Here is a 13,707-nt window from a genome sequence, read left to right as displayed (position 1 = left end):
CTTGGCCGAAAATGTCACCACATATCAAAATAAATCATTTTCATTGGATTGTTTTGCCCTATATGATGTATTATTGGTTGAAGTGTTATCTTGGCCCCTCATGTCACTTTTCAAAATAAAATATTTTTATTGGATAGGTTTACACGATATTTATAGAAATGATGCATTACTGGTTGAATGATTATCTTGGCCTAATAATAATAATAATAATAATAATAATAATAATAATAATAATAATAATAATAATAATAATACTGCAAACTTGTATAACGCCGACATCTCATGCAATATGAGCTCTAGGCGCTGTACAAAAATAAAATATATATTATCATTAATTAAACAATGACTACAGCTATTAGATACAGACATATTCAATATTTAAAACGCTATCACAACATAGAAATACATTTTAAAAGAAGAAAAAAATCAAGTAAAGAAATGTTTTCTAAAGTAATTTGTCTTTAGCCTGCTTTTGAATGCCTCCAGGGATTCTGAGTTTCTTACCTCAAAAGGTAATTTATTCCAAATGGAGGAACCACATGATGAAAAAGCTATTTCAGTTAATAATAGTAGAAAACCAGATATTCTTGGAGTTCAAAGTTTGCGGTGGAAGCCATGGATCGTATCAATTCCCGCTTTGTTTTTGTGGTTTCTTTTTTTAAATAATATATTTATTATTTATTGTTCATCAAAATCTGTGATATTTATTTAATGAAATTTAATCCGAGCCACAACGAGAGGTTTTCTTTCACCTCTTGTTATATATAATATTATTACCGCATTATTTGACGTTTTTCTAACTCCATGTTGTTTGTTTGTTTCGATATATTTTTTAAAAAGTTTATTCTACTCATTGCAATAATAATTTTTTTTTTAATCATAGAGAGTGAATGACAGATGTAAAGAAGAATAAAAGTCATGCGATTGTGATAAAATTCAGTTTTTCTATTATTATGATGATTATTAAGGATCCCAATAGCCTCACAAGAAAGGATTTTGGCACTGATGCTGGGTGCAGATGAGATTTTTTTTTTCTTCTTCCGATTCCCCCTGTTCACCCAGTAGTGAATGGGTAGATGGGTCTGTGTAAGATCTGGCAGAAAGTTAAGGCACATAAGAGTCCTTTCTGACTTTGTGTGTGTGTGTCAATTGATATGTGTCCATATATATTCATATCTCAGAGCATGTGTGTTAATTGACATATGTCCGTATATTATGCATATCTCCGAGTTACATGGATGAAATTGTTGCAACAAGACACCGTTCAAAAGCAGCTTGGTGCAGAGAGTGCCTGAAATCGACCAATGTAATCAATTGTTCTAAAGTCTAAAGATTTGTATTAAGAAATCAATTATTATTTAATTATCATTAGTTGATAATTATTTAACACATATGGTTCGTTTTAGATGATGTCATTCCATTGCTATGATCAAATCCAAGTCAAATGAATATAAAACTTTAAAAACTCTTATCACTTTGTTTTTTTGTTTTTCCAAGACAATTTGATTTGGTTTTTTTTTTTTTGCATTGTTGTTTAATTTCTGAGCTCTTTACAAATATCTTATTATCTAACTTTATCTCAACCTTCAAATTTTGGTTTTGATTATCTACTATTAGCAGCTCCAAGTAAATGAAGCACCATATATCATATTTTATCAATCATAACCATGGTGATTGAATTATTTTATCGTATTTCTCAATTGTTATCATTTATTTATCATGTTTATTAACATTCCCTTTAAAAAAGTAATAAAAATGTGAATCGTTCATCGGCAAAATAGATCTGTAATCGGGAGTTAATCGAAACAGGGCAACCAAATCAGGAATTTCCCAATCAAATCGGAAGGGTTGGCAGATCAAGAATGCCATTTTGTAACCCGTGAAAAGCTAAATTTTTGTAATTCTCTGGTTATTTTCTTCTTCTTCTACTACTTCGTTCATTTCCCTTAGGTAGATCAAAGCTGGATTCCGATGCCGATACAAAATTATACCGTCCTCCGAAGGTCATCAGCATTGCCAGAGAACGGCTTTGTCGTCCAGTTGTATGACTCTCGCATTTGGACTGGAAGCTCCAGGATTAGAGATCCACCCTATGCAGCGCATAGTTGAGTCTGGAAAAAACACTTTACTCATATTCTCTTACTGTACTTGTAAAGTGAGTACCTGGTTGTTGACAGCGTTGTTTCTGTTGAAAAAAAATTATGGTATCGCTTGACATGTCTCATCCTACATATTATATATATGTTGCTGTTGGCTAGGGACCCCTTGTAAAGTGCTTTGAGCATTTTAGTGGATATTGCCTTTATATAATCAAGATTTTTTTATTGTTTTTTTTTTTTTTTGGGGGGGGGGGGGGGGTTAGTAATTGAGGCTGGCATTAGTGTTTCTATCCTGCCTGGAGCGCATGAGGCTTCAGTGTCATACCTCTACAGCCAAATTTTGAGTCTACATACATAGTGATGCTATGCTTTCAGGTAAAATACTCACATCAGCCAGATATAATGGACCAACACACATACTATGTGTAATCGTAAACATTTATAGTCTTGAGTGATATAATTTAGTGAGAACTTGGTCATTAAAATGGCTGTCACAAAGGCTTTAAACTGAGTGCATGATATTCCTTTCAGGTCTGTTTTTCTCTCAGTTTGACCTTTCCTCTCAGTAGGTCTCGTTTTATCATCATAGCAAAGTGAGTGACCCCTTTGTTTTCAGTTACCGAACTGAACAAGAAGCGAAAGCGAACATTTTATTTCGGAATTAAAATTTTTTTGTTTTCTATCATCGAAGTGAAACATTTTCAGAACACCTTTGGACATTGATTCTCACAAAATAAATGTATGAATAGAAATATAAAGTTTTAAGTTACACGTAGTTTAGTGTGTTGGTATGATTCATGTTTGTTGTAAGTTACAGAAATGCATACATTACATTCTATGGCCAATGACACTGGTTATTCATGAGCTAGAACTGAACGGATACGAAAATGAATAGACTCAATACAGCTTAAAAACAATATCAAAGAGCTGATTGATGCCAATTTTGTTCTGTCTATTCGAGCCAACGGTGCCCTGTCCTGGTGATTTTGACCGACATTCAATTGGATTCAATAGTCTGATGTCACGCCGCCTGGCAATGGCGGCCATCTTGGTTCTAAACAAAGAAAATCATTACTTTTTATTCTTCATGCTGGCTCGAACTTTTCATATGCCTTGTGATCAGAATGTGTAAAAGTCAAAACATGATCAAATTTATGGGTTTTTTTCCCCTCTGGATACGCTTTTATGCTCGCCTGAGAAGTATTTCTTACGGCATCAGCCATTGTTGCGATAGTTTAGAGCCAGTGTTAATAAGTTACCATGCGTCATTAGGAAGGAAGTGACGTCGTTACGACTGAGTATTATGAACATAAATTTTATAACAGTATTCTGAAATGATTGGTCACATTTGCCCTTGTTCTGTGGTTGGATGAGTTATGCGTGTCAATTTGTTTTGATATTTGTGGATTGAAAAAGGAAAAGAGCTTGCAGAAATCTCGAACTTCTATGATTGGAAGACAAATTCTTCCGACTTATTTCTCATATAATAATAACACTGTTGAAAATTTGTACAATAGATGGTGATAATAATTTATATAATATGAACCATAATTTTTATTTTGTTCATTGTAAAATACATGTATAAGGTGACAGGGTCAATGACTATGTAAAATTACATACTGTACTGAACTGACATTTGAAATAAAATTTTGACTTACAAAAATCTTACTGATCATTCTTCCCATTTTTTTTCTGTCTCTTACAATTAAGCACCCAAGAATACGGTACACAAAGGGGAATTGGTTCAAATAGGGAACAGATGTAGATTCCAAGAGCACACTATCAGTGTACTCAGTTTGAGATCACCTAAAAGTCTCATCCAGACACAAGCACAGGTCCCCACTGAGAATACACTCAAATGTTTACAAATCATATATCATACTTAAAACATAATACAGTGCAGAACAGAGAGATGATTTACAAGTAAAAAAATATAATCTCCCAAAACTAACTATACATTTGACCGTTTCCCTCCCAGCCAGGATATCCTGCTAGGGCCAGGACAAAACCAAGTTCTCATTCCAAGACAAAGACAGAAAGCATATTGGAAAACAGACAGGGGGATAGAAGACAGTATGTACCTCCCTGCCCACTATGGTTAAAGTAGATTGAGAATAAACATTTGATATTATGTCAGAATGATCCAGCCTGAAATTCCGTATTACAAATTTTTATTTTCCAGTCTGGTCCCCTGTATCACCATGTTTTGAGGCAGGTCAAAATGGGAGTGATCTATATTCGGGTTTTCGTCCAACCAGTCATCAATCACATGATTTGTTCCTGTCCCAATGATTGGATATTTAACAGATAGAAGTTGTAAACGTGCCCAATGGGGATAGATATTTTAAACGCTGTGGACACTTCACTACTTTTTTTTGTTAAGGGTTTTACGGCGCTTGCAACACATTTAGGTTATATCAGCGCCAGTAAAAAGGAAGAAAATGGGATAGTTAAAAGTTCTTGAAAAACTAAGACATAGGGGAACTGTGAACAAATAAGGATCAGATGGAGATTCCAAGAGCATCCACCAATGCACCTAGTTTGAGATCACCTATAAGTCTCATCCAGACACAAGCACAAAATCCAACGAGGAATACACTCGAATGCCTACATTATACATTAAAAATACATTACAGATTTACATGGAAAAAAATATCTCCCAAAACAATAACTATGCATTTGACCGTTTCCCTCCCATCTAGGACTCCGGCCAGGGCCAGGACAAAACCAAGTAATCTCATGCCAAGACAAAGACAGAAAGCAAGTTGGAAAACAGATATAATGGGATAGAAGAGACAGTATGTACCCCCCTGCCCACTATGGGAGGTCAGGATCCCCACCCAGACACTTCACTATATAGGTCACTTTGATTACACTTTGCAAAGTGACCAATGACCTTTATCAACCCCATTGTGAAACAAGTCTCAAAACGGCATCAGGTCAAAGAGTGAATCGATGCCGAAAAATCAATTTTAATTTAAAATGAACATTAATAATAGATATATCTTCCCACTTTAAGAGACTAATTCATCCTAATAAATCTTTAAAAACGTTTAAAATTGGTCCAAGTCTTGTATACAGTCCTCAGAATGCTGGACAGTGACAATTTTTATCTATTTTAACAACTCTGATTAGCATCAGATTTCTGCATGCTCGGATTCTAACACTTTTTGGCTTCTCCCTGAAGATTGCAGCAAGTACTGTATTTTATTAATCAAATCTGCAGCATCCAAATCATCCAAACACGACACCATTTTGAGACCAAGGATCATATTTGCATCCCAGCGTTTCTGTTTTTAAGCGTTTTACAGCGCTTGAAACACATTTTAAGTCATTTCAGTGCCTGTAAATAGAAGAAAATTGAAAGGGCACCAGAAAAAGACAAAGGAATGAATGGTTTAAAGAGGGAATGGGATGCAATTCCAGAGCACAATATCATTGTAGAGATCACCCAAGTCTCATCCACACGAGCACAGGTCCCACTTAGACGGCTATGTGGTCTTGTATGACACTCGCTTTCGGATTGGAAGGTCCTGGGTTCGAGCCTCGCGCTCGGCGCACAGTTGAGTCCTTGGAAAAGGCTCTTTACTCACTTTCACCGTACTCGGGTGTAAAATGAGTACCTGGTCGTTAACAGCGTTGTCTTAACAGGCGGCATGTCCCGTCCTACATGTTAAATATTGCTGTTGACCAGGGACCCCTTGTAAAGCGCTTTGAGCACATTTAGTGGATATTGCGCTATATATAAAGCTCAATTATCAATTATTAAGAGTGTTTACAAAATCATATTTTTATTTATGTTAACAAGACCAAAAAATCTCCCATTCCCATTAATAACACTATACATTTGACATGATCCCCTCTAAGCCAAGACTCTGGCAAAGGAAAAAGACAAAACCAAGTATCTCATTCCACGAAAAAGACAAAAAGACAAAAAGCAATTGTAAAAAAGATATAAGGGCATAGAAGACATAGTAAGCGACCTAACTGCCCACTATGGTCAGGAACCCCGTGTCTCACAAACATTTCTATCCCAAGCAATCTTAACAACTATTATTTTATTTTAATTCTTTATTGGCATCAATATTTTTCATTACATTAGATGTTCCAAAATACCTTTTAAGTTATAGAATAAAACAACTAACAAAAAAATAAAGCTACAACTATAAATCAGAACTATATCTTTTATCAAAATTCATGCCAAAAATATTTTACATTTGTTTTAAAATTTTGAGTGGGCCTACATCAACTGAAATAAAAGCTTTACATTAATCTACAAATTTGACATTCCACACGCAACTGATTCTAACTTTCATTCTCGCACTGATCTCTTCCAGATGTTAATTATTCACATGAACTTTGTTAATACCAACAAGAACAAACGAGACAAATACACACATTCACTCCTCATGCGGCAATCATATCCCACTATTGTACAGGATTTTACACAAAGGAGAGATCCTTTCGTTGCTTAGAGCTTGGGCCTTGAGCTGTCCTCCGACAATTTGCTGTAATCCCTAGTTGGGGAGTAGAACTGCAAGGAGAGAGAGATAGTAGAAAAGTTAAAGTGAACAAAAGCATTTTGAAAGGATGACTTGTCCAGGAAAAAAGAAAATGAATGAATGAGGGGGGGGGGGGGGGGGAACACCAACCTGCCGTCTCAATCTGGTGAAAAATGAATTTAAAATTAAAATGAAAGATTCAAGCATCTTTCTTTGTAATAAAGGAAAAACTGGTCAGCGTGAGACTCCCATTTCCAGTTGAACGGTCCCAACATGGAAGTGTTTGAGGCAATGAGTTATAATTTATATTTCCACGGTTATTTGAAGTTCAAAGTGTCTAGCTAATCCAGATTTCATTCAGCACAAATTGTCACTGGTTACATTTTGATCACAATTTTTTTTTAAGTCGCTGTTTCACGTCAAAATAAAAAGTAATGATCTTTAAATATAATATAAAAAATAGGTGGCCAAGTCGTTAGACATAATTCGGACTGATCATTTCAATTTGGAAAATCGATTGACTAGCAATTTATAGATTGAGCAAAATATCTGAAATTGCTAACCTTGTATTGTTTGTTTTCAGGCCATCTTTCGTTGGCGATCTCATCTTTCTTGGAGTGCCAGCTGAAAACAATAAGAAAATATAATTCTAATGCAATGGTATTCAAAATGTGGACAAATGCAAATATTTTTTAAAACGTCCATAATACACATTTTGAGAGGGAAGGAAAAGTTTGATGGCTAGTTCTAACTGGTTGAAAATGCTTGCTTTACCCTTGAAAGGATGTTAGGCCTAGAGTCACCATTTCTATAATTGAAACAGACGATAATTGCTTATTGTTATATGTATAAGACAGTCGATCACACAGTACTTTCAGATTCAAACCCAGCTATCCTTTCAACATTAGATGACAGACTAGAGAAAAAAACCCTGTGGTCACACTGAGCTGAAGTCGGTTCCTTTACTCGTAAGGTGAGTGAGCTACCCAATGAACTATCATGCCCTATTCTACTTGGCTGCTTGTAGTCCAAACAAAAATTTAAAATAATAAGACAGAGCGCACAGTATCCTCAACAATGAGGCTCTTGGTGCTTGAAATTACATCACAAAACAATATAGAAAGTATATGATGAAAAAAAGAAATGTTTTCAAGGATTTCTTGAATACGATTTGGATTGCTTTGTTGTTGCTTTAGGTCTCTTCCAACACAATTGAGGTTATGAGAGACCGCTGAAACAAAAAAACAAGCAATCTAACAAAAATAGTACAAATGTAAATCAAAATCATAACCTAAAGATATAAGCTAAATTATAAATAACCAAGAACAAACAGGCAGAAGATTTACAGAAAAAAAAAAATATCCCCTGTCAAAAATACAATCACAAACCAAAGAAGCAGGATAGGCTAGTGAAGAGAAGAAGAAACGACATCACTATCGGATCGTACACCCATGCGAACATCATAGGTATATGATTCAAGGGTGATGCTCCCATCCAACCACCCGCTACGATTTGGATTGTCGGGTGCTCTGTGGAATGGTGTTCCATACAGACAGACCAAAATGAGAAAAGTAGCTTTATGATTGATATGTGATGACTCTGGACGGACGTGCTTCAGGAGTCAGTCTGAAGACATATATAAGTTGATTCTATCGACTTGATCACCCAGTAAAGTGGTTTGAATTATATTCAAGTTTTGATTTCATTTCATAAGTTGATATCAAAACAAGTGGGAGTAAACAAGATGGAATTGAATTTTAGACAAATGTTTTCATTGAGAAGAGATCTTTTTTCAACTGAATAACTAAATTCTCTTTTCCTAATCATTCTATGATCAGTTAAGTTACCTTTCACCTAGTTCATGCCAACAGAACACTACATTGACATGGTGAGTCAGAAATGCAAATACCAAGTGATAAGCTGTTTGAAGCTATTGACTGAAAGTTAAAATACAAATCACAGAACATATCCGACTCAAAACCCTTCTTCAGCCAAACAAAAATGCATTACTTAAAAACATGCATTTTATGTTTAAAGTTTTGAATGTTGGCTGAAGAAGGGTATTAGTATTAGGCCTGAAATGTTCCAGGTTTGGTATTTTGTTCCTTTTTTGAAGATATTCATTTTTGTTCATTACTAAATACAAACACCAACTGCAATTTGAGAGGAGTCCGGTACAGTGGATTTTCTTAGGTTGGACTTTGTTATAAAAATAGTGTCTGCTACCCCACTTACAACTAATGTAAAGCACATTGAGCATTATATAATTTTGAAAATACATTACACAAACATCTATCATTATTATTACAAGGCTACAAAAGCCATTCTTTAAAAAGGGGAGCTTACCCAACATCTGGGTTCTGGATGGCAAGTCTACCAAGATAAGCAAATGCCATGAGCATTCCTCCTCCAACACTGATGTACAGTGGGATAAGCTGTAATAGTAATAGAGATAGAATAGCAATGAATTAGAGCTGCTCAACTAGTAAAAAGAAAATGCTCCTTTAATAAAAGTAATACTGGGGGGGGGGGGGGGGGGGGGCGATGAGTGTGTGTCACCTTTGCGAACTACATTCCATTCTATTATCAGACAAACAATGTTTTTTTATAGCAAAATTTTTTCAATCTAACCGTGTAGTTGAGTCTAACAATGCAGAGTAATTCATTCAGAGATCTGGGCTCAACTGGCCGACGATTAGGCATAGAGGCAAAGAGAATTTCTCTATTTCCACTAATGACCGAAATTCAGTACCAGAATTTACGACTGAAATCACGATTCTTTCTGTGAATATATTTATATTGACCAAATTTTAAGTACCAAAATGGCTGGATAATGTCGCAAACCCGTTTTACTGACGTCCACACTGAACAAAACAAGGCCTATATTCAGACAACACAATGACTCAATACTATACTGTTTTAATTTTTTTTTTTTTTTTGTAAATATTATGCAACATTCAACAATAACAAATGAATATGAAAAAAAGTTATTTGGTTTTCTTGAAATTTTTCCATTTTCGTTTTGGTTTTTTCTTTTTTTTTCATTAATTTTAAAAATTTATGAAAAATCATCTAATACAGATAACTTAATCAAATGTTCTGTAAATATGGAAAACATGCTTGGTTAAACTGCTTTAGACTGTACTTTGCTTTCGTTAAAAGCCAAATAATCATGACTGCCAGAAATGTAGCACCAGCCTAAGAATAAATTGTGGAGAAAGGAGAGTCGTCTCTTCCAAGTCCAGGGACTATAAGGGGTGGTTTGGGTTTAACCACGAGGAAAATCCTAAAAATTGATTTTAAGATGATGGAAAATGATATTTCATTATCTTAAGAATATTAAAGTCCCAACTTCACAAAATATACTTAACACGAAAAATGGTCGAAAAGGGTATTGGTAGTAAGAAAGTAAAACGGGACAGCTATTTTGCTATTTTCTCAAAATGTCATTTTTCTGGGGATATGGTATACTGTGTAAAATCTCTTCAATGAAATAAAATTATAGATAACGTATTATGTCACCATAGAGATTTTATTTACGAGGTATGTGTATTTTGACTTATAATCCAAATTATAAATTTCATTTTGTCATGAAATTTTGATTTGCAACATTGTAATGTTCTTATAAAAATCCCATAGGCTAAAGCTGTAAAATCTCTATACGGTGACAAATGTTACAATGTTGATAAAAGGGAAGAATATGAAGGTTATTCCTTTATTAGCTTTATTAGGGGGTAAGTATTGCAAAAGGTAAGTTATTGGCTTTGTCAGTTAGCTGGAATTTGTGGAAGGTGACAAAAAGAGCAGTCAAAGAACTAGAAAGGAGGCATCTTGCAGCATTTGGGGAGAACATGCAAGTTTTCAGAGTTGAAAAATAGAGAATTCTCAACAATCTTCAACTAAAGATATATTATAGTTAGAGTAATGCACTGAAACTTGTATCAAGTCTATTTTGCATGGATTACTTATGAAAAGAATATTTCACGCTTCACAAGACATACCAATGAAATGAATCTGATGCAGATAGGTCGGTTATGTCGGCTGAGAAAATCGGTTCGTTTTTAGAGGGAACATCTTGATTTGACGTCCAACTCTACAAATCGGAAGCAGGATTCCAGCCTACCAAAGCTTTCATGCAGAGTAAGAAAGTTCATTGTGTATTCAGTTGAGAGAGCAATAGCATAGAGAGCATAAGATATGAGCAAGTATGAGCACGGGGAGAGAAAGAGAGGGATGAAATTCCACATACAGGTGCCACTCAATGACTAATATATAGTAAATATACTGACTAGCTCAACTGGAGTTAAAAGTAATATCTATCCAAAGGAAAAAAATATATACCATTAGACCAGAAAAACGGCTTTTCCATAATTGTTCGTAACTAAGATTTGCAATCTAGAAACAGTCGTGCAGCCGCCTTTGAAAGTGTTGCTGTAGCTTTAGATATCAAATATCTGTATCATGCAAAAGGAGCCAAATTAACAGTTAATAGACGAAATAGTTTTAAACCCATTTTTATGGCCAGTAGAAAGCAGAACAATTTCGGGGAGTGTTGGTTATTTTTCCTTGACAGATATTCCGTCAAATGACTAAATTTCAGAACAAATAATCCATTCATCAGAAGGCTTTTTTTTTTTTTTTACCTTTCCATTTAATTAATTCCCTTCACATTAATTATATCATTTTGTAAACATTTTAAACATTTACTGATGGGTATAAGTCTTTCAAAGCATCTCTTGTGGATTCAATCTATATTCATGGTTACTCTACACTTCCTTATTGAGAAAGTTTGACAAAAATATTACACATTGAAATGGTGAGGATGTATACGACTCCCGATTATTTCAAGTTTGAATCCATTGACTGATGTATCGTATATCTATATAAATGTTTAATAAACTATGCATTATACATAACCCATTACATTGGATGTATAATCAGGGGTCTGAGTGGCGCCTGTATATGGAGAAAATCGGTTCGTTTTAGTTTTTAGAGGGGACATCTTGATTTTTGAGATCCACCTCTCCAAATCCTAAGTAGGAATGACTGCCAAAGCTTTCATTGCAGCAGAGTAGGAAAGTGTTCACTGTGTATTCAGTCAAGAGTGTAAGGGTCAAGAGCAAAGAGTTGAGAACAGAATTCAATACGACTATGCATGAGAGCAAGACTCTAGAACAATTCTAAAACTAAAACGTCTTTCAATTTCAATTATAACTCATTCATATTCTTCTGGTCACAATTGTCACATACTCAAAAAGATGAAGCAGATAAAAAAAAAATAAAGAGCTCAACTCAGTGCTTATAGAGAAGTAAAAGCCCAACAATTTGACGACGTAGATAGTTGACAGAGATCATGTTGACATGCAGACTGCTAAAATGCAGCAGACAACGACCCCGATGTTCTATAATTTTAGTATGAATTTATAAGCATAAACCCTTTTAAAAATATATACTCACAGAGGGGTGCTTTCTAATGCTGGCGAACGTCAATCCTTTCATAGGCATGGTTAAAACGAGTTGAGTAGGGACCTACACGAGATAAAAATATAAAATAATATAACCTTCCTTAGCGAGGGGCCCTGTTTATAAAGGAGGCCTGAGAACTACTCGGTCACCGAGGTCACTTGAAGAAGTCTCCAATCCACGAAGAAATGTCTATTTCAAAAACTTACAAATTCATGCAATAATCTTAATATTCTGCACATACTTCAAATGATATGTATTTTTTATTTTTATGTTTGAGAAAAAATGGGAAATTAAAAAATAAATTGATAAATAAATGTAATTCTTAATGCAAAGCTGTTTGGTTTTGAGAGTATAAAAATAGACGTGAAGCAATACAACTATATTGTTGTCATTATTTTCACGAGAAAATTGAACTCAACTCGTTTTGTTTTCGTTGTTTGTATGATTGCTTTAGTTTTTTGTTTTGTTTGTTTGTTTTTCTATATTTATGTGATAGGGCAGACAAGTGTTTTTTTCTGTGTAGGAGAAGGTATTATGTGTTTGATTTACGTCGCTGTGATACTATCTTTGTGTACATGTGTATGTGTGTGTGTGTGTGTGTGTGGGGGGGGGGGGGGGGGGGGGGTATATTGTTTTCATATTAATAAATAATAGGTGATATGGATGCCTAATATTCGATTTTTTTACTGCTAACCATTTTGGGATTCACTACTCCTTATAAATACCAGATCTTTATAATTGATTCTTGCCTCAAAAACTTCAAAATGATACATGTAAGGAATAAACAATAAATGCTTTACGTAGTCAGAGAAAGAATATACATCATCAAGATCAAAATAATATCGTTATTCTTAATTTGACATTCTATATAAACATCACCGGTAGCCATGGCACCGCTTTTGCAACCAAAGATACAAACATGTCAAAGATGACAACTATATCTTAACACACACACACACGCGCGCGCGCGCGCACCCATCACGCACGCACGCACACTGACACACGCACACACACAAACACACACATACACACACACACACACACATACAGGTCTGATATTTTGCGTTGGTTTGAGAGTATTTTTCCATGATAACAATGAGAGACCATAACACTTTGGGCTATCAGACCTGCAAAAAAGTACACGTCGTTCTAGCCCGGATCGTGTTGTCGAACTCCGCCTCTGAAGCGTTAAAATAATATAATGTGTTGTTTTGTTTTTTTTTTTTGTTTTTTTTTTTTTGCTCTTTTTGTTTTGTTTAGTTTTTAGAACAATACATTTTTGTTCGTGTTTGATTTATGTCATGGTGACTGTTTAAAAAAAAAAAACTAAACGTAAATGATTGCTGTTAACCTTGTCTCTCGATAAATAACCCGTTCACCTTTTGATAGAATGAAGTTGACGTCAATCGAGCCTTTGTTATTGTTTTTTGCCATCCATGTTTATGAGTAATTCTCACGTAACTGTATTATCCAGACTATAAAAGTTCATGAGCCTTTAAGCCCAGCGCATATTATCTATAGATAGTATTAATAGTATGCGCTTGGCTAAGAAGCTGATAACATTGCCATCCGGAAGTATAATGGACCAGCACACAAAACTGTGTGTATCCATGAACGTTTATAGTCATAGTGCTTAGGCC

The 13,707-nt window shown here is 34.8% G+C and overlaps 1 protein-coding gene across 1 annotated transcript; it reads right to left on the bottom strand.

Moving 5' to 3' along the window:
- Positions 1 to 6,152: 6,152 nt before the first annotated feature.
- LOC144958135 (cytochrome c oxidase subunit NDUFA4-like) lies at positions 6,153 to 12,218 on the bottom strand. The gene is made up of 4 exons (XM_078889870.1): positions 12,059 to 12,218; positions 8,948 to 9,036; positions 7,165 to 7,225; positions 6,153 to 6,633 (listed from the first exon to the last, which is right to left on the bottom strand). The coding sequence occupies exons 1-4, from the start codon at positions 12,104 to 12,106 to the stop codon at positions 6,571 to 6,573; spliced, it is 261 nt and encodes an 86-aa protein (XP_078745996.1). The 5' UTR covers positions 12,107 to 12,218; the 3' UTR covers positions 6,153 to 6,570.
- Between the last annotated feature and the right edge of the window lie 1,489 nt (positions 12,219 to 13,707).

The sequence above is a fragment of the Berghia stephanieae genome, chromosome 12, assembly GCF_034508935.2.
Source record: "Berghia stephanieae isolate SIO BIC M18660-M18661 chromosome 12, UCSD_Bste_1.3, whole genome shotgun sequence".
Classification (NCBI taxonomy): Eukaryota; Metazoa; Mollusca; class Gastropoda; order Nudibranchia; family Aeolidiidae; genus Berghia; species Berghia stephanieae.
This window is presented reverse-complemented; position numbering and strand designations above follow the sequence as displayed.